This window comes from Tetrao urogallus (genome assembly GCF_951394365.1).
Source record: "Tetrao urogallus genome assembly, chromosome: 1".
Lineage (NCBI taxonomy): Eukaryota > Metazoa > Chordata > Aves > Galliformes > Phasianidae > Tetrao > Tetrao urogallus.
Genome location: NC_136813.1, coordinates 85,338,904 through 85,360,729, shown reverse-complemented (window position 1 = coordinate 85,360,729; position 21,826 = coordinate 85,338,904). Strand labels below are relative to the sequence as shown.

Here is a 21,826-nt window from a genome sequence, read left to right as displayed (position 1 = left end):
ATGCGTGCCCCTGCAGAAGCCAGACTAGCACATCATCTTGTAGCTTGGCAGCAGTGGCATAACTTGTGATAGCAGGTGTTCCTGAGCTGAAATTTGGCTGTGCTGAACTACTTGATGTTTTTCAGATGTCTGTTCAGGACTTTGTTGGTGCTAATTCGTCCATGTCTCTGAGCTCCAGTTCTTTAACATCTGCAACAATTAAAAATAGAGCAGGAGACACAATTTAGTTACAACCTCTAACGTGAATCATTTTAAAAAACAACTTTCCTCTGGCACTTCTTGCCAGAGGAACGTGTTGGCTACAGTTAGTGATAGAGCACTTGCTGAAAAATGGTAGAGCCTGCCCTGTGGCACAATGAAAGCCAGAGGTGCAGTTTCTGAGCTGTAGATACATTCTGAGCTGTAGTGATTTCTGAAAGCAGAAGTGAATGATTTTTCTGGTTGGTGGAACCCTTCCAGTCTGATTGCAATTGGTCTCACAGGAGAAAAGGGGAACAGTAGTACTTCTCAGAATGGGACATGGGATGGAAATCTCAACCAAGAATGACATAGCCATTATCTTTGCTCTGATGCTTGCCTTAAATGTTCTATTGTTTGTTAACTTATTTGTTTGGAATTAACACTGAATCACTGGTTTTCTTCCTGAATCTTACAGTGCTTTTTTTGTAGCTCGTTGATGATTCTGTTCCTCGATTTCTGGAAAGTGGAAAGACAGTGAAAACAAGCTATAATAGAAACAAATGTTGGATAAATTCTCAATTTCTATATGGTGTCTCCATGTATTTTACAACAGCCTTCCTTCCCAACACTAGCTGGTTCTTCCACCTGTGCTATTTCTCCATCCACGTCAATTCTTCAAGGAAAGTTGTTTTGTGAGACCATGTGGTTAACTGCTCTGAAAAGCCATCCAGGTTATAAATAACCTTTTTTTTTTCCTTCTTTGTCGAGTTATTTATCTCATGAGTCAGTTTTCTGACCCAGTTCACTGCACAGCCCCACAGACAGTTCTTTTTGACGTAACTGTGGCTCAGGGAGAGAACAAGCCCCAGGCTCCTGCACCTGGTATCGACTCCAAAGGAAACATTCCTCAAAGCACACTCTGATCTAAGACATCTGCTTGTTCTGGAGGAATTGGTGAGGATGTTTAACTGTTCTTACAGAAGCTTCATACTTTTCTCATAGTGGCCTGGATGTGATCTTTACAAATGTGACACATCTTTCAGGAAGTTGTCCTGTTCTGTTCTTACAGATATTTGTTATCTTGCAGATTAACATCTAAAGTGGTGGTAGGAGACTGAGATCCATTCACAGTCCACCTAAGAAGGCCAAATGTAGCGTATGTGCTGGATAAAACAAATCTTCTTTGCAGAATTGCTCCACTTTGAAAGCACATAATGTGCTTGCCAGGTATTGTTAATGGAGTGGCAGCGAGAGAACTAGCTATCCAAAATATGTAAGCAGTAGGATTAAAAATAAAATAAAAATCAGGAGGAAGTAATATGTTGTTTTTTTCTTCTGTGAATCTGATTCAGTGAAGAAAAGATGAGATTAAGTGCATGCCTCAGCACTGTTGCTGCCCGGTGTGTCTGCCTCTCCTAATTAGTTTTTGTAAACTTATTTGTGTAGCACACTGTGCACAATTCCAGTTGGCAAGAGTTTGCAGTAACTAGCATGATGTTTTAGTCAAATTGCATCCAAGTGCAGAAGGAAGTAACATGAAAAGGATGAATCTGAAATGTGCTGTGAACCTACAGGTTCTATTCTTCAGAAGCATAGATCCGTAGAATCACAAAATGATTTGGTCTGGAAAAGATCTTGAAGACCTTCTGCTAAACCAGGTCTCTCCAAATCCCCATTCATCCTTGAAGACCTCCAGGTGTGGGGCATCCACAGCTTCTCTGGGCAATGTCTCCACTGTCATTGTGAAGAATTTCTTCCTAATACCTGATCTAAATCTACTCTATTTAAGTTTAAAACTGTTTCCTCCTGGGTTCTGACTTACAGATGAACAGTAACTTCTGCATCTGAAGTCAGTATCAAAATTTACTGTTACCTAGTAAGTAAATCAGGATGTGGGAGGGAAAACATATTTCTTGGAGGGAAGGCAGTCGGGTATTTAAAATACCACCTCGTTCTTCTTCATGTGTTTGTTCTTGACTGGAAAGAATAAAGGGAGGAGACAAATATTTCATTGTCTTCCATTACGTTAGCCCTTATAAATCACTGTCTTGCTCATCCATCGCTTGTTCCCATCAGATGGATAGCGTGACCTCCTGCACATAGGAAAGTTAATTGAGCATCTGTGCTACGAATCCTTTGACTCTGAGTTGGGTTGATCCCAAAGTGAACTGGTGTAATGCATAGAGTAATACTGATGGGCTCATACATCTTGAAGGCACAGGAGGTTATTTGTTTGAGTAAGCTTGAATGAATTTTTTTTTGAATATTTGAAAAGGCAGCTCACGGTATTTTGCCAAGGACACTGACCATTGTTGCTCCTGAAGAGCCTTCAGGACTAATTTGTGACCTCAAGGAGAATGGCTTTATACCTGGCACTCTCCTGGAAGTTGTAATGAAGTCTCTGGGCAGTGTTTCAGATCCTGAATTTGTAAAACTCATGAAGACCAAATTAGACCTAAAAGGACTGGACACAGTATTGCTAGGCCTCTTTCTGTCAGGATTTTCACTTGAACCAGACTCTGGAGTTTCAGTCATTCACTATTTACCCCTACAGTAGACTGAAGCAATTCAATTACAGCAACAAAAGTCATGGGTGTAGAAGTTTCAGCAGTTGTTACAGGTTATGAAGAACCAATGCTGCAGGCAGATGATACTCCTGTAAAATGCTGCTTGCAAACCAAACAGCCATATATAGAATTGCTGTGGACTCCAGATGAATCTCCTTTTTTGAACTTACATGTTTGGTATGAACCCATGAGAAAAATGCCAAAATAATATCCTTCTCTTGCTGTGAGGGTGAGCAGTTCTAACTGGGTAGCTTGTTTTTATGTTTGTGATTTTTGTATTGGTAGGCTTTGTGTATTGTATTGTGTATTTTGTGTGGGTTTTTATAAGGTGCCTCTTTTTTTTAGTAAGTATCAGGAACTGTCCAAACACCATGTATTGTATCTGTTACAGCCTTTCCTGTGTTTCTGATGCCTGCCTTCATGACTTCTTAACTTTTTCTCAAGGTCGTATGCTGTACATTTTTTTTAAATTGGTTGTTGTTTAATGATCTGTTTTTTAACTCTAGAATTTGAAGTGGCCTGTTTGGTACCTGGCTCTGCATTAATGAATCATCAGCAATTACCTCCAGCACCTCTGTTTCTAAGCCAGCTTATGTGCTTTTGTATTTTTCTCTTGGCAAAATATCTCGAGTGCCTTCATGATTTGCAGCACTTTGTCAAATGCTGTACTAAAATACAGCTCTGTTATACCTACAGAGTTCCTGTTATTTACTTGATAAGTTCAGAGAGAGAAAAGAAGGTTGGGTTAGTCAATAGTGATTTTAGTTCAGTTTATCAGCCCACGCCAGCCATTGTTCCTGCTTCACTAATTGCCTTTTCCCCACGTTCCTTTTCCCAAACTGAACTTCTTTTCTAATTTTCTCTATCCAGTACAATGTATGTTTTGTGATTCTGTAGCAAATGTAAGGAGAGCAATTAAGTGAAAGAGCTGGCACAGATGCAAGCCACAACTGGAAAAACCTTTCTCTCTCTCCTGCTCTGAATTAGTTTGATTGCAGAAATTCAGCCTTTTAAGCTATGTTTATGTTCCAAGAAGTGGTGTTCACTGGAATGACAGTGATGGCCATAGAAGACAAATTTCCAAAAGCTTGTACACGAGTGTCCAACGTTTTGACTTCCCTGGGCTGCACTGAGTGAAGAGACATTGTCTTGGGTTGATTATCTGTAGGTTGCCCCAAAAGTAATGCCTCCTATTTATCTCCATGGAAAATAAACTGGTACAAAGAGCATGATCACCCCGATAGAGCAAATTCTCAGCTACAAAACAACATTTTTATCATAGTCACCACCCTGGATGTGTTTAAAAACCGTTTGGATGTGGTGCTCAGGGACATGATTTAGTGGAGGGTTGTTAGAGTTAGGGTAGTATGATTAGGCTGTGGTTGGATTCGATGATCTTCAAGGTCTTTTCCAACCTGAGCGATTCTATGATTCTGTGATTAGCCCTGTGCCTTTTTTGCCAGCAGTGAACAAGAGCCTGCATGCCATGCTCATAAAAATCTGCCCCAGCCATAGTGACCCACTGTCACTGTTGCACAGCCGCCATGGTGGCGTGGGGCAGTGGGCAACCACAGTGCAGACTGTGCTGGGCTGGGTTGCGTGCAGCCTGTGGGCAGTGCGTTGGGCATGCCTCATGTAGGGCATAAGTTTCTGCCTATGTATGAGAACCTTTGGGAGACAGTAAGTACTTCAGAGTGTATTGTGTCCTGATGCAGAGGCTTTCTTACTGGAAAGTAGTACCCCCATTGCTTAGCAGAAGGAAAAGGAAGAACAACGCAACCAACTCAGTTAGCTTGTTTGACGGGGTAATTTTAACCATGGCATTAATGTTAATGCTGTTAATGACTTCAATTTAAACTCAGTTTTAATATAGCTGAAAAAAAATAATAGGTGAATGGTTTTGATTTATATGGTACTGGAGTTTTGTAAACAAACACAGTTATTACTGTCTAATACAGTTTGTGATCTGTACACATACTGTGCTAACTCAGCAGTCTGTGTACCCCCTGCAAGATTTCTTGAAAATTCTTTATTAATTCTGTCTACCCCAGTGTTGGTAACCAGTTTTTTTTAAGTGTGTCTTTACACTATAAAACCTGTACAGAAAATCCTAACTTTATAAACCCATATATGTATTTTGTTACCAGCAGCAAAGCCAGCTGTGAGCTAAATGTGATTGAGTGAGAGGTCCTGTGAAAGAAAACGTGACCATAGAGGGGGGCTCTTTGAGACTTTGGTTAATTTTCTGGTCTGTCTGCAATAAAGGCCACCTGCAGTTAATCAGATGTGCTTTGTGCAGTCCTGAGTGAGGCAGCTTTTCCATTTAGTACCTACATGTTGATTCTCGTGGGTTGGTGGGTCGTGTTTTTCAGGTGCTTTCCACTTGCGTGGAGCACAGACCAGTCTGTTAATGCACCCATCCACTTTTGCTTCTTGTGTGGCCCAAAACGATTTGTTCAAATGCCTTATGCCACTTTTCCTTGCTGTTGAATTTCCTTATGTTAACTGTACTTGTGGAGGCAAAGAAGACTGTTATTAGGCGCTTATTAAATATTTGTTAATTAAAATCTGTAGCCATAGTTAAGATGTTTGTGTTGGCATGAACTCCACATTCTTAGGCTTAATAAAAATGTGTATATATGTTTGTATTTGTATATATACATTTGATATGTAGGATTCCCTCTTAAATATTCATGTTTGTTCTTTAAAATGACACTCTGCGTATAAAGTAATACAAAGCAAGTATTGCCCCATTACTTTGAAGGCTTAACTGGCTCTTGAATTTGAGGACATTGTTTTCCCTTCTTGTGGAGCCCATGGGCTTGTCGTGTACTTCCAGTAACTACTGAAAATTAAGCACTATGTTTTGTTCTGAATATAGTGGAAGGATTTCATTGAAAGCCAGTGTTTTCTGTGGAAAAATAGAAGGTTGATGAATTTGATGTAGTTTACTGCAGCAGCAGGTGACTGCAGGCGGCTGAATAATGAAGTACAGTACCATAGGTATGATACAGCCCTGTACAGACATTGCAGCACACAGATGGAGGATGTATAGTGCAGTGTGCTTGAGTCTGAGCATCATAAATTTCTCAGGCACGGAAGGGACCAAGGTCTTGTTCCAAGCTGTATTCTTAGTGTGGGAGGAACGGGGTGTTGTCATATATGAGGTCAATTGATGCTGACTAAAGCAGGCAGGTTTGTAAAGTGATGGTGCCATTTCTTATTCACTGTTGGCAGATAATATTGTTTCAAATGAATGGGATGAGTGTTATGCTCATCTCCTAGTGCTTTAGGGAGGGAAATGTTCAGTGTTTGGAACAGCATTTATTTTTCACAACTTCTGTCACTGAAATCTGTAGTAGTGCTGTGTTTAAGATAGCATGATGAGTCCTCCATATGTCTTCCACATCCCTAGAAGGCAGCACAGTGGTTAGAAAGGGTTTGGAAATATAAAATGATTTAGAGGTTAGATTGTGATGATCTTGTTTTGCTTTACAACTTGCCTGTATGGATGAGGGGCCCAGCAACTGAGAAACCCTCCAATAGCGCGAGCAGTTTGTTTGGACCGGGAGGAGGAGTGCATACACACAAATGTCTGAACACACTGTACTCTTTTAGAACTGGTTTAAAACCACATCCCAGCTTCTGTCACGGTTCCTCGCTTTTCAGCCTCTCCACAAGAATATTTTATCTGCAGAGCCAATCATTTAAGTTGAGGCAACAGATTTTTGTGAAGTGTGATGGATCAGACTGCTTGCTGATGTGCAATAAAGTTGCCTCCCCATCAGTTCTAAGTGAAAGCAGTGTGACCTAACTGGGTTTCATGACTTGGTAAGTGTATGGGAACTGCTGAGTCACAGCCTGAACCTCTGATTGATCACCTGAGGCGAGCACTGAGTCAGCCACAGGAGCACAGGTGAAGGCAATTCACCTGTGCTGCAGGAAGGGGTGGAGCCTGGCTGCACCTCTCCTAGACGTATTGAAGAGCTGACTAGCAGTGCGGATGGATCTCTTCTGGAGATTGCCTCTGCTGGTGTTTTGTGAGTGAGCCCAGGATAGGGGTAAGCCTTCTATTTATTCTCTTTTGTTATCATAGTCTGCTTTGTCTAACTCTCTTGTTTATTTTGTGATTATAACATCCTAATATTCTTTGATTATACAGTAAGTCATTCCTAGGCATCCCAAACTTTTAGTCATCAGGTTGGAAAGCAGCTGAAATTAATGACTGTTTCTGATAATGGACCTGATTGTAGAACTAGATGAACTTAAATGTCCCTTCCAACCCAAAACATTCTACGATTCTGTGATCTTGCCCAATACAGGAAAATAAATTAGTAGTATGATCCATTAAAAGAAATTCTGCATTTATGCCACCAAGTACCTTTTTAGGCCCTGTCTGGATGGATTTGATTCAGTTATCTAGTCTGTGCTAACCTTCTTACTGTTCTTAATACTTCTACTTGAGTCTAACTCATCAGTCTGTTACCATCCATTGGCACAAATGATAGGGTATTTGCTTTGGTGATTCATCATTTAAATGTTCACTGAAACAATCGCCCTTCTTATTTTCCATAAGGTTCACTTATAAACTGAATATCTTGTTAAGTGGAAGTGCTGAAGTACGAGGGAATTAAGTGTTATATAATAATGCAGCATTTAATATGAGAAGAACTAGATGCATTCAAGTCGAATCCTCCTTCCAAAAATGGAGTCCAAAAGGTTTGCTTTGAGAATCTGGTTAACATAATCTAATTAGCAGAATTCATAATTATGGAACTATAGAATTCTCCTAGTTAGCACAGTCTTTTCCTTTCTTCCTAGCCAGTGCCATTTTCTTGTCAAATTGCATTCCTCTGTGAAATAAACTCATCTTTTAGAGATGTGAGCAAACAGTTTGAATAGTGAGATTTTTCACCTGTGGTGCATTTCAAACTCTGATCTGAATGTGAAACTCTTAATTGTGTAAAAGAAATGAGATACTTTACTTTCTCATTTGTGTGAATGTGAGCTTCATTTACAGCCCTGACTTAAATATCTTTCCCTGGATTTGTGGTTTATAGGATCACGTGGATTAATTGATTTCACTATGTTCTTCTATATGATAAAGCTTATATATTTCAAAGTCAAGAGCTTTGAGGCAACTGGAGACAGTGGATGAAGGTTTCTGTTTTGCTTCATGAAACACAGGCGACAACCTGTGAACATTTGTCAAGAAGAATCATGTTTACGTAACCTTATATAATCTTTTTTTTTTCTTCACACTGCTTTTCCTTCTTATTATGCCTTTCGCTTATTGTTCTGGATTTTTCCTTTCACACGAGCTGCAGCACTGCTTTGTTGTTTCAGTTTCAAACCTTAGAATGAGATCACACTGGAGGCGTAAACCCATTGGCCAAGGAGGGTAATGTGTACAGATGATATTACAGAGTAGAGAGATATTTTTAATTGAATTTCAGCCTAGCAGGACTAGGTCATTATTCTCTAAAATTGCTGAAATTAAGTACTAATTAAAGTATTCAAGTTTAATTGGTCAGTTGCTCATTTAACAACAAAGGACACTGTGTCTTCACTGACAAAGCCAGCATGGTTAATAGTACAAACATTATGTGCCGCTGGTTTTTCTCCTTATAGCCAAAGCTGTACAACAGGTAAAGCTTTTTGTGTGCAGACCGTGTTGGTCAGAGCTTGTCATCGTGGGTCTTGTAGGTCTCCAAAGATAGTGGTTCCACGGCCTCTCTCTCAGCCACCTGTACAGCTCACGTTCTCTCAGTATGTGTATGCAATACATTGGGAATAATTTGTTTTGCTGTTTTTCCAATATTTAGTTCCCAGGGAAACAATCAAACTTAGTTCAGTGTAGAATTAAATCACATGACAGGTTTCCTTTTGCATGCTTCAGAGATTGAAGACTTTTTTTTTCCTACTTTTTCTTTAAATTGGATGCAAAAAAAAAAAAAAAAAAAAAAAAAAGGAGAAAGAGGACTTTAACAATACTTTAAAATGTGATGCTTTTGAGTACGCTTTTTTTCCTTCTAGATTTTCAGGTCTAGATAAGAATGGTAACCAAATTGTATGTAGAATCAGCTACCGTAACAGCTATTAGCATTTCTTAAAAGCATTTCTCAGAGTAAATAAAATTATTGAGTATTTAAATTAGGCTTTACTCTGTGGCAAAGCTAATCTTGGAAGCTAACAGTTCTCTGTCTCAAATGGTATTAACAATCATATAGCAAATAGGATTAGGAGCTTAAAATGGTTTCTTTTATTTGTCTTTAGACTGTCGGTACAGAGTGTGGATATTACAAATAGAAAATAAAGTTTAGCAGTCGTTAAAACAGAATTTAAGAGGCTGCATTTGCTTCAGAATCTTTTTCTATTGTTAAAGTCATGATTTTCTGTAACATAGCTTTCCTTATCTTCTGTTTTGACAGTTCCCCCTTACACAAGAGACACAACTTTGACCTCTTGAAAGAAACATGGATTTGTGGTCTTTCATTTCTCATGGTCTTGGTTACTTGTTCTTGGCAGTGAAGGACTGGCATGTTTCGTGTGTGTATGACTGAAATGTTTTCTAACAGGGAAAGGAAGGCAGAAGGTACAACTTAAACAAAGCTCTAACTCCTAACTCACCAAGAAATGCATAAACGTCAGCATACCCAAAAGATAATGAGAAAGAGTTCAGCCTCATTTGATCTCCTGCGTAATGTTGGAGTACGTGTTTCATGGCAACTGTTTCTTCTAGTGCATTCTACTCCAGTGTGTGTATTTTGAGTTAATCTTCCAGATATTTTCCTGAAATCTGTCATACAGATCTGCCAGCCGTGCCTTCCAAATGCAAAACTTCTCTATTTTTGGTGTTTTGTGATTTGTTTTTAGAAATGCAATAGTTCCGCCTCCTTTAGTGAAGATACTAAGAAGCTGTTGGAATTGCCCATTTTCTTCTGAGACTTCTGTGTGTCGTGATACAGGCCACATTAGTTAGATGTCTTAAGAAGAACACTGTTTGACATGTGCTTAGTCTGAGATGAAGTCAGTTATCTTCTTCCCTTGAAGTGCGCTTATCATCCTTACCCAAACAGGCTTTGGGTTTAGATTCGCTCAGGATTTGCAGCTCTGTGGGCAAACAATATTTATGCAGACTGACAGCAGGAGGAGGGGATGGAAAGAGGAAGTGATCGCTGCTGGAGAGCCTGCAAGAGCCCAGGTTGTCTGAAAACAGAGATAAAGATGTGCCTCTCTGGCAACTGCAGCCTGGACACTTGCAAAGTGTCTGCTGTCATCTGTGTTAGGACCATGAGGATAGTCAGAGGGCTGGAGCACCTGTCCTACAAAGACAGGTGGAGGGAGCTGGGCTTGTTCAGCCTGGGGAGTTGAGGGCTTTGGGGAGGCCTCATTGTGGCCTTCCTGTACTTGAAGGGAGCTTATAAACAGGAGAGAGCAACTTTTTACACTAACAGGTAGTGATAAAACAAGGGGATAGCTTTAGTCTAAAACAGGGAAGACTCTGATGACATGTCAGGGAAAATTTCCACTGAGAAGGTGATGAGATGCTTACACAGCTGCCCAGAGAAGCTGTGGTGCCCCATCCCTGGAGGCGCTCAAGGCCAGGTTGGATGGGGCCCTGGGCAGCCTGAGCTGGTGGGGGGGCAGCCCTGCCAACAGCAGGGGTTGGAAATAAATGATCTTTGAAGTCCCTCCACTCCAAGCCGTTCTGTGATCTCTAAAACCTGAGGCAGGACCATCAGTTCGGGACCCTTATTACAGGGGAAAGCAGGAAGCAACAGCAGGTGTGGACTACTTACAAGCTAGTGTATAGAAAAGTAATAAATTATGAATTATTGTGCATTTTTTAATATGTTCATTCATTGCTCTAATTGAATACTACCTGAAGATGTTGGCTCAGATGTAGCCTAAACGAACATGGGGGGACATCCTTCAGTTTATGTACACTGAGGTGAGAGGAACATATGCATGAATACACACACAGAGAAAAGTGACAGTTTTAAGGCCCAAAAGTTGGGTTGGTTTGAGAATGCAAGATTGATATGCAGAAAATTTAGGAAACAGCAGGAACATGATGTGTCAGCAGGTGTGAATTGAAACCATCAGTATCTCAGTAAAGGCATTTGTCACTCTGATGGAAGTGGCCAAGTGGCACATGTGGCTTCTGCTGTATTTATCAGGCTGAGCATAGAGACAACTGCACTCTTCAGCGAACCATGATAAACCATTACTGACCTGAATTTGTTCCCTGCTGACTGAACGCTACAAAACTACTGTGTGGATCTGCCTTTGAAGTTATCTGCCATCCAACCTATGGGTTAGTAAATCATAGAATGGCTTAGGCTGGAGGGGACCTTAAGATTGTCTAGTTTCAGTTCCCCCGTAAATCTTAGTAAGTCTGTTCTAGAGTGCCAGATGTTAAGTAGTTGGAGGTGTGTGATGTAAGTAGTGCATGGGAATGGATTCATTTGCAGTTATTGCCAAGATGATGGAAGGCAATTAGAACTTAGGCCTGTTCTTTACAGGGAGAATTGAACACTGGATAAGGAGTGTTTGTAGAGGCAGTTCTCTCATTCATGTCTTTGGAGAGCACGTGCAGATATCAGGGTTAAAGTCCTAACAGTATTGCCATGTTCTCATACTGTTAATTTTTCTGTGCTTAGAAATAAATCCACCAAGAGGAAATAAGGAACTGGAGAAGAGTAAAAGAAGAGTTAAACCTCGATCAGGCCACAAGCCACCACTGTGCCTATCATTAATGCAAGATTACTTAGTTGTTTAGTTAAGAATGAGCAGAAATCTTGATTAAATATTGGAAATGGGGACTTACTGTGTGAAGACCTGTGTATTCTCTGAGCTGTAGTGTGGCAGAAATGCAGTGCCTGCAGGCAAAAGGAACTCTTCATGGCAGCATGTACCTCTATCTCTGTATAATGGTGCAGGGTTTGAAAGAAAAGGTTGGTACTTAATGGCTTTACGTGAAGAAGAAAATACATGCATTGAGGAAATCTCTCTCCTACAGTCCACCCAGAGATTTTTAATGCATGTGAAGGAGTTGCCTTTGTGATGAAAAGGGAGAAATGTGCTGTGGAGTGGAAAAAAAAAAAACGTGACTGGCAAAAGCCTCTTCCATTCACTCCCCCTCCTCAGCAAATTGCCTGAAAATGGATCATAAACAGCACTGCATCATTACTATTATCTCCTGCTATGACTCACTGAGCTGTATATAGCAGCTCTTCTTTTGAGGAGAATTCTTACTCAGAGCAAGTAGGCTGTGCAAGCAAATACAAAATGTCAGACTGTTATGCCACTGCTGCATTAGAATATCTCTCATTGCAGATAACGATGTCTAAAAATGGCTGCATAGGGAGTAGTCCTTATCTCTATTAAACAGGTATTGTCAGGTTAATAATCCTCATTAGTTTTTTTCCTGATTTGGTACTCCTATTTTCACGAGCAACAGGAATGCATTTCTTAATTGCACTAGCAAATTAGTTCAAGAATTTGACTTGCTGGTAATGCAAGGTAGCAGATGGGTTTGGTGCGTGCCTTCTTTTTAGTTTGTCTTTTTGAAAGCTTGTTCCCTTTGATTACCTAATTATTCCCCAAATTAATTATCTGGGATTTCTTTCTGTTCTTTTGGAACTAACCTGTAAAGAGCCTGTTTGTAAAATCCAAGTGTGTCTCATCGTGTTGATCCGTTGATTCTTCCATCCTCCTTTTAGAAAGGTTGGCTTTCTGAAATACAAACAGCATCCTCCCTCCATATTTTGCATTCCCTTAGTACCTTGAAATTCAGACTGCTTTTCTTAGCAAGGAAGGCCAGCCAAGGCTTTCCTCAGAGCTACCACGATTGGTGCTGATTGGGAAAACTTCTCTGTCCTTATCCCCAGATGAACTCTTGCCTGAGGATTCAGAGCTCTGTTTTGCTGATGTTGGTGCCAATGTCAGTCTTTTTCCATATCCTGTTGTGCACCAAATTACTGCATTGTTTGTTTATGTTGCGTGTATGTTGACTCAGCTTTGACTTTGAGACAGCACTAAAGGATTTTAAAATATGTTCTAGGAAATAAGGATGCTGCTCTGTATTTTGTGGTATTGGTAACATTGACAAAGCTGTATCAGTAAAAGAAATACTCCTATGTTTTCTTACAGGTTTTGGGATTCGAAGTTGACACAGTGAACTCTGTCCAGTTTTCAAACCACACAGGTAAAAAATTTATGTCCATCTTAAGATGCTGCTCCTCAGGGATTTCAGCTGTACTCAATACGTGTGTCAGCTCAGCAAGTAACTGTGGAAAGGAGTTCTGTTTTATGGTTTTGCTCCTGTTTTCAGGATATTAGACATAATTGTAATTTTTGAGTCTATCAAAAATCCATGGGTTTGGGATTAGTACATGATATGACATGAGGATGTTCTGTCCTGCTACTTCAGAATGTGAGTTACTTTTATAAGGCAGTAACCTATTGAGTCTGAAATAACTAGAGTACGGCCATCCACGCAAGCAGTCCTGTGAAGGAGGGGGTCTCCACTGCTGTTTTCTGTATGGTATGGCCCTGTGACACTCATCATCACGTTACCAACCCCAAATGTGTGAGCTAGACACATTTCTTCTGTGTGTATGCCCACCTAGAAGGCAAGCAGTTATCCTAAAATTGCATTTTGGAGGAAAACAAGAGGGAGTGAGAGTGTAATACGTTTAGGTATATTTTTATTTGAGTTCAAAGCCTCAACAAAGTATCAGATATTCAGATCATACTTTCAGACTTCCTAACATGCTCAGTGCTAGAGGACACTGTTTTTGAAAACAGAGATGAAATTTGTTTAGTAATACCTTTCACCGTTAAAAACGCTCCAAGTTGTTGTTTTTGACTCAATGGAGTTAAATCTGCTGTGGCAAATTGTTTGAAAGTTGTACTTTAGGAAATACCAAGGCACAAATGTTGACAGCATCTTAGAAAAGAGCAAAAATGGTTTCTGTCAGGAAAAAAAAGAGACAAATACTTATATAGTTTACTAGTATGTCAGAGGTACATCTTTATTAATCACCTGCTTAATTTTTTGAACAGAGAGCAAACCAGCAGGCCTCTGTCCTCTAAGCATGTTCAGCTCCAGGCAGCTTTTAGAAGTTTAGAGGATGCTCCTATCATTTTAAAGCTTCAGTGACAGTAGAGAAAAAGCGCAAAAGTAGTAATAATTAAACTAGGACTGTGGGATCTCTCTTGGTTCAGGCAAAAACCTATTTATTCTGCTTGTAACCTTTGGTACAGTACAAAGGTGTGCTTATGCTTTAACAGAGGTTTTGATGTGACTTTAATGTATTTAGTTTGGAAATTAGTGATGTTTGTTTGGGTAAAAGTGTTATAATCTTCCAGAAATTAAGCAATTTTTTTTGCATCTGAAATAATAATGAGATGCTCAGAATGGATCGGTGTTTGTTTTGTCATTTCTGGGTTTTCGGTGATTAAGAATAAATCAATTTTATATGGTGTTAAAAGAGTTTTAAAGAGCTTTTATTAGACCATAAACTGAATGTGTCTGAAAGTAGGCAAGTTAAGTTACCAATAGAATGATCAGATTCTTGAAGCAGAATGTTTCTGAGATCACAGTTCTTTAAAATATTTAGAACTCATCACAGAATCGCAGGGGTTGGAAGGGACCTCAGGAGATGATCGAGTCCAACCCCCTGCTGAAGCAGGTGCTCTACAATATAGAGTTAGGCATCCAGACAGATCTTGTGTATCTCTATAGAAGGAGACCACACAGCCTCTCTGGGCAGCCTGTTCCAGTATTCTGTCTTCTGGTATTCAGGAATCACACTCTCCATTTATTTTCCCTTAATCTTGATTGTCTTGGTAAATGCTTTTAAAGACCCTCAAAGACTGGTGTGCAGTCTCCTGACTTTGGCAAACTGCTGTCGGAAAGAAAATCGGAGTATGGTAGCACTAGTGAAGAGTAAATAAAAGAAGTTTGTATCTTGAAGTGTTGGTCATTTGGCTGAAAAAGGAAGGAGTGGAGAAGATAGGAAGGGGACGCATTCCCTTATATGATGTTTGGGTCTGGTTTTCTGACAATAGTTCTTCTACTGGAACCTTTCTGAAATTGAAGGATAGATTCTAAGCCTAGTTTTGCAAAGCCAGGAGGCATAGGACTTCCCCTTCAAGAGAGAACATAGAGCTGTGTTCTCATGTAGAGACTTCTGCAGTTCATTTGTGCATGACAGCACGCAAGTTAATGTACGTGAGCTCTGTGCTACTGCTGGGATTAGTGAACGTGAAGTACAGTACTGGGCTATGGCTTGTGTCTGGAGCAGTGCCACAATACACAGGGATCATGTGCTGGGTGAACTGGAAAGAAAGCATTGATTTTTTTCTTATGAGAACAGCATCTTATTAGAAACCTTGCTGCAGTCAAGATGCAACTTCTGCTTCAAAGACTAGCTGTGAACATAGTTTCTAAAAGAATGTGACGTGCTGGAGTGGGTACAGGTAGCAAAGTATGTGATGTGGCTGTTTAAAACGGTGAATTTTCTTTCACATCTCTATCTTTAAACTTAATCTTGTCAGTAAAAGATAAAACCCAGGGAGAATTCATGACTAACAGATCTTCTTTAGTGAACCATTATTCCTTTAATAAATGATTAGGATAACACAGACCTGTTTCTGCTGACTCCTGCTCAGAGAATTCAGCTTTCTTTAGTCTCTGATAATCCTGAGATTTGGAAAACATGTTTTAAATCAGCCCCCTTGGAGAACAGTGTCGTGTTGCTCCGTGAGGCAATGTTATGCTATGATTAGAGTGACTCACCCTTGAATGCCATCGTGCTTTGTGTGGAAATAAAAGAATCTGTCACGCAACCTACAGTGATTTTGGGTTTTTTAGTTCCTTATTGCTTTACTGTGTGCAAAAGCATCTACATGTCTAAGGTGCAAAATTAAAAATCTAGCCTTGTCTTATTTTGACTATCAGTATGCTTTGGGGCACACTTCTAATTTTTCCATGATTTGTGGTTTTGTTTTTAATTGGCAAGTTAATGGTAAGCACGCATTGTGCTTGCTCTGCCACCCAAATTCTACCTTTGAAGCTGTTCCAGAAAAAATAGTCTGGCTTTGGTGTTGTGTGCTTTTTTTTTTTTTTTTTTTTTTCCTTTCTAAAACAAGGCACTTTTGACTTCTACTTAGGGGGTTGTGTGGGCAGCTGGGTTGAATGGTAGTTCTGATATATGAGAAATTATAATTATTTCTTGTCGATGTGATTCTTCACAGTCTGCCACCTATATACAGTCACTCACGACTACAGAGTGTGGGACAAAAAGAAATAATCCTCCCTTGTGCCTAACAGTGACAATATTTTACTCCCACACTGAGCAGCTGTAAATAATGCTCCAGTTCTATCCAGTGGAGAACTTGGAACTGCGTTTCTGATTGAAGCCTTCCTTATAGCTGAAGATTAAGTAATGCTTTTAGGTCAGATCGTCTGCAGTGTTTGCGTGTGAATTTTTTTGCACAGCTGAGACCAGGCTGCTTTTCCATCACATGCCTTAAATACCTGATCTTTCTTCCTTTTCCTCACGTGAAATACTTGCTTATTGACAAGTGTCACAGAATCATGGAATCACGGGAGTTGGAAGGGACCTCAAGATATCATTGAGTCCAACCTGCTGCTAGAGCAAGTTCCCTGCAATAGGTCACATAGGTAAATGTCCAGATGAGTCCTGAATATCTCCATAGAGGGAGACTCCACAACCTCCCTGGGCAGATTGTTCCAGTGCTCCATCATTCTTACTGTAAAGAAGTTGTTCTGCATGTTAGTATAGAACTCCTGGTGTTCAAGTTTTAGGCCATTGCTCCTTGTCCGATCGCTACATTCCACTGAGAAGAGCCTGGCCTTATCCATTTGCCTCCCACCTCCCTTTGGATATTTATAAACATTTATCAGATCTCCTCTCAGTTGTCTTTTCCCTAGGCTGAACAGACCCAGGTCTCTCAGCTTTTCCTCATACAGGAGATGCTCCAGGCCCTTTATGGACACTCAGCTGGACATGGACATTCAGCTGGACATTCAGAACATTATTCTAGGGAGAACATTATTCTAGGGAGTAAACAGAGGAAACTCAAACCTCAGAACAGAATGTTTCTCATTGGAAACAAATCTTACATGCCTTGCTGTGCTTAAATGTTGACTTTGTTTCTGTTTTGTTTTTCTTCTGATATGCCTGGGATTTTTAGTCTTTTTCTCTTCGTTCTTGAAAGTAATTGAGAAGCTTATAAATGCATTCCAAGGGAAAGAAAAATGTACCAGTGGAGGAAGGTTAAAAAAGAAAAATACATAAATTCCTCTTGGGCATTTTGTTGTACTACTAGCAGGTGAACAAAGAATTTCCCAGGAAAATAGTGGACAGGTTCATCTTTTTAGAGGGATGAGAGGCAAGAAGCACCATATCTCCCATGGTTTTTATTCCCTTGCCGACTTAGAATGTATATGTAACATTTAACTGCAATAAAAGGCTATAATATAGTTAAGTAGAAGGGTTTGCAGATGTTTTATAGTTTATGTTCAACTATGTGTTTAAGTCTTTTTATTAATCCAGGAGACTAATGCAGTCAGCTTGAGTAAATGGAGCTTTGGGAAGCAGTATCGTGACTGGCAGCGTTCCTCTGCTCGCTTAGTCTGGCACTGAGTGGAATTATTCAGTGGGTTTGTAACTGAAAGAAGATCCATCTTTCTTCTTTTTTGGAAGGCACAAGCCATAATCTGACACTAACTTCCAAGATGTAGGATACATTTATTAATCTTCCTACTGTGCCTAGCCACCATTGGAATTTGCAAATGGGACCAAGTTTTTTTTTTTTTTTTTTTTACCAAGTACAAACTTGGAACTCATTATTAAGTTTTCTTGGCTGTGATTTTTGTACACTGTGTGCAGATAGCCAGATGCTGTGAGACTGTGCTTTTGTATTGCTAAGTGTCACTCTGATATGATTGCAGAGGGAGAGTCTTTAGTAAGTGGCAGTAAAAAGAAGACTTAAATTTTTTTCTTCCTGTTTCCCAGTATCCATATGTAGTGGTATAGGTATGGGAATAATGTTTCTAGGGTGCTGATTTTCCTTTAGGTCTTGCTGCAGTGCAACTTCAGCTGCACTCATTGCTTGAGAAGTATTCACATCCAGCCAAGAAATACAGAGGTTCTTCTTCATAGTCCTTAATTCTGGTGGTTTTCCACAAAGCCTTTACATGTTTAGGCTTGCTCTTGTCATTCCTTGCTATTTGCAGCTGCACATTGTATTTTTGACCTCCCAATATCTGTCTGGATTCTTACTAGAGCTTACCCATGCTTTTCCAGTTTCACATCAGTTCCCTTCATCTTCCTGGGACCCCAAGGTCCTTTTTAAGCAACAGTCAACTGCCTTTTTCTTCTGTCTCTCTACAGATGCAGCTATCTGGCTGAAAAGTAAGATAAAGGCAGGGTCATGGGTTTATGCACTTAATTTGTCATGTTATGTGAGGATACCCTGGGGAAAGGGTTCAGGGTGGTTTCCATGTCACCATCAGCATTGATTTTATTTCTTCTCACTCAAACATAGTTCAGCTCCCAGTGGAATCCCAGTTCTATGCAGATCCAGTGAAGGCATTGCCTGTTTTCTTTTAAGGAGCTGTGGCTTCCCTCAGTTCTTCCCTAGAGGAGGGCATTCTCCTCACATGCCTGGTGAATTACTATGTTAGGAGGAATGAACTGAGCTTCTCCAGTGAATTCTGGACATGGTGGAATACAAATGCATCGTGTCCCTATCTGAACTGGCTTTGGAGTGCCAATAGAAATATAGATTGGGGGAAAAAGGAGAGGTTAGGTTATGTCTCTCTAAAACCGTGGTGTGGCAGAACAAGCAGTTGTATAAATGGTGAGTAAGCCAAGTGCTTGAGACAGCTGCAGCCAAGGGTTCCTCTCATACTTGGAGTGAGAAGCATGCCCTGGTGTGAGATGCTGCCACAGTATCTCTGCTGGAGTGAAACTACTGTCCTGATGTGTGGGAATCTCCTGCTTAGCCCGTTTCTTTGCAAGGACTTTTAAAACCCATTTACTAAGGAGAAAATCCTAGTGCTGCTGCGATCAGTCCCTTCGCCAGCTGGCATAGAGTCATGGTTTAGGGACCAGGCCTTCATGAGATGAGGAGAGCAAAATGATCCATCTGCTCACCCTGCTGTGGGTGTTTATGCATTTATAAGAAGGGAAACTGAAAAATGTGCTTATCCTAGTCTCTGGGCACCTTTTAGCAATTACTTTAATAACACAGTTTAGAGCGATAGTCAAAGCCAAGAGTTTTTATCACAGAACTTTCCAAATCCAAGAGCAGGAATTAAGATAAAATACCATTTTCTCTTCACAGGGCTGGTGTGGAAGAAGATACTAGTGTAACATTTCACTTTTCCTAATCTCACTTAATAAAAAGAAAAGCTTTTTAACAAACCCTGAACTTAACAAAGATTGGAAGTGCTTTCTTTTTCACTTCTCAGCCAAAAATACCTGTTTATAATTCCTAGGGATCATTCAAGGATATGGATATTGTTCGTCTGGTTTTTGATGTCTTTCTAATACTCTTTTGCCTCCTCCAGCACCCTCAATATTAGAGTTGTCCTCTTTTCAGAATGCACTCTGTGAGATAAAATTACATGTTTAAAGAACATCCTGTGACATTATTCTGCTGTGGTCACTCTATGCAGCGTGTGCTGGTGCCAATGAAAGCTGCTTCTGACTACAAATGTGAAAGTTCTGCATGCCTGCAGAGAGATCTTCAGCTAGACCTACAAGCCTATTTTCTTCTGGGCAAAATCTACACTCTGCATAGTGCAGAGTTCATGGCTAGTAATTAATGGTCATTCTGCTGTCCGTGGTTTTTTTTTTTTAATACTAATATGAAATATCAAAAATAGATTCCACTGATAGCCTCCCCATAATGAGGCTCCCCATGAAATATATCTATCCCCCCCACAACAGGAAAGAAACAGTTGTGTAGGCTCCATGGGAGCTTGTGTGTGCTCTACTCATTTCATTGATGAATGGGCAATCTAAATTTCCATAGTAGTGTCACTAGTTCCTCTGGGAAACAGTGGTGTTTGAGAATGGAGCAATTCTGCTGACAGCAGCCTTCATTCAACAGTGGTGCATAAGAGAAAGAAATGCCTTTTGCTGATGATGTCTGAGACTGTCCCTCCAAGTGTTTGAACCCTGTAATCCTGATTAGGATATCTTGCTTGTAAAATTACCTGGCTTTTCTTTTGCAGGTTATGCCCACTGGAAGGGTCAGGTGTTAAATTCTGATGAACTTCATGAACTGTATGAAGGACTTAAGCTGAACAAGGTCAACCAATATGATTATGTACTCACAGGTAAAAATGACTTGGGTTTTGGTGGTGTTTTTTTTTTTTTTTTTTTTTTTTGGAGTTCACACAAACGTAAATGAGCGTAGAGATATCAATGTGATGGGAAAAGGTGTTTCACCAGAGGTGTAATGACAGAAGGATCAGCATGATAGAAAGGTGCTATAAGGCAAGAAGATTGCTTACCCATATTGGAAGATTCCAGGTTCGTAAGGGAAAGCTCTACCAAAGAGAGATCTCCAGAAATAGATTCTTCCCCAGTGGCAGTCAGCCCTTAAATGGGATCTAAGAGAGGTGCAGCTGGGCTCCACCCCTTCTTGTCACAAAGCTGAATTGCCTTCACTTGTGCTCCTAGGGCTGACCCAGTCCTTTCCCCATGTGATGAATCAGTGGTTCAGGACGTGACTCAACAGTTTCCATACATAACACATATCCTTCCTTATTCCAAGCCATGAAATTACATGTTTCTTCTCAATCTCCTGTAATTTCAGTTGTATATTGTAGTCATAACTGCTTATGCTATTTAGTTTGAAACAGTCTTTTCCTGCCTGAAGGCTGTCATTGAATGGTTAACTGATCCTCATCTATAGCTTACAGACTTGCACAGACCAGTCATGTATAGACTTAGTCATTCACAAAATATTAACTCCAAAAAAAAAAAAAAAAAAAAGGAATGTCAGAATATTATTTTTAAATTCATCCTGAAGACTCTTTCTACTAAATTCTCATTAGTAGCTCTCTGCTGTACAATCAATAACTTCTATGTGTAGTTATCTGTCCATGTTTTACATACCTGATCTTCAAAAGGTTGTGTTTTCGATACAGATTTTGTATTCTAGTCTGTTGTATTTCTTGATATTTTGTTCTTGCAGGTCCTTTCATTTTCCCCAAGTAGATGCAGTTCTGTGGGACATAATTTTATGCACCACTGTGTGGAAAGCGCTCATAAATACTGCAAAGGGAACTTCATGTATAATGCTTTATAAAACTAGAGATTATAAGAGCATTTTTAATTACGAACTGCTTCTCAGCCAATTCCTGTTTCTTCAGAGTAGAGTACTGATGGGGTTTCCCCTCAGTGGGAGGTATGCATCTGGTTTAGATTACAGTATCATTTTTTTATTGCAGTGAGCAGCCACTTTTTAAAGGTAAATAGAATTAAATTGCCTGATTTAATTAACTTCACAGCTTCCTCATGTAGGAAGGTGCTTTCTTTGTACACAAGGAAAACTGGAGACTTTAACTGAATGGATTTAACCCCAGAGCAGACATACTGGATTGAAGGATATGGTATATCTAAAAAGCTACATTTCCTTCCATTTCAGGACATCTTTCCAAATTAAAGGAGGCTAAATAGAAAATAGACTGAGTTAAAATCAAGAAATCTATTTCAGCATAAATGGGTTCATTAAGATTGAAAAATAAAAGAACATCCTTTCTATCATAGAATTGTAGAATAGCTCAGGTTGAAAGACCTTAAAGATCATCAAGTCCAACCACAACCTGACCATACTACCCTAACTCTAACAACCCTCCGCTAAATCACGTCCCTGAGCACCACATCCAGATGGTTTTTAAACACATCCAGGGGTGGTGACTCAACCACCCCCTTGGGGAGCCTATTCCAGAGCTTAACAACTCTTTCTGTAAAGAAGTGTATCCTGATATCCAACCTAAACCTCCCCCGTACAACTTGAGG

The 21,826-nt window shown here is 40.0% G+C and overlaps 1 protein-coding gene across 1 annotated transcript in view; it reads left to right on the top strand.

The window, feature by feature from the left end:
- The window catches only part of PDXK (pyridoxal kinase), a gene marked incomplete at both ends in the record, with an annotated part of 39,800 nt that overhangs the window by 4,448 nt on the left and 13,526 nt on the right, over positions 1-21,826 (top strand). Inside the window, 2 exons of the mRNA XM_079550492.1 lie at positions 12,906-12,960; positions 20,032-20,136. Of these exons, the coding sequence (XP_079406618.1) occupies positions 12,906-12,960; positions 20,032-20,136 (160 nt within the window). The remainder of the gene's footprint in view (positions 1-12,905; positions 12,961-20,031; positions 20,137-21,826) is intronic.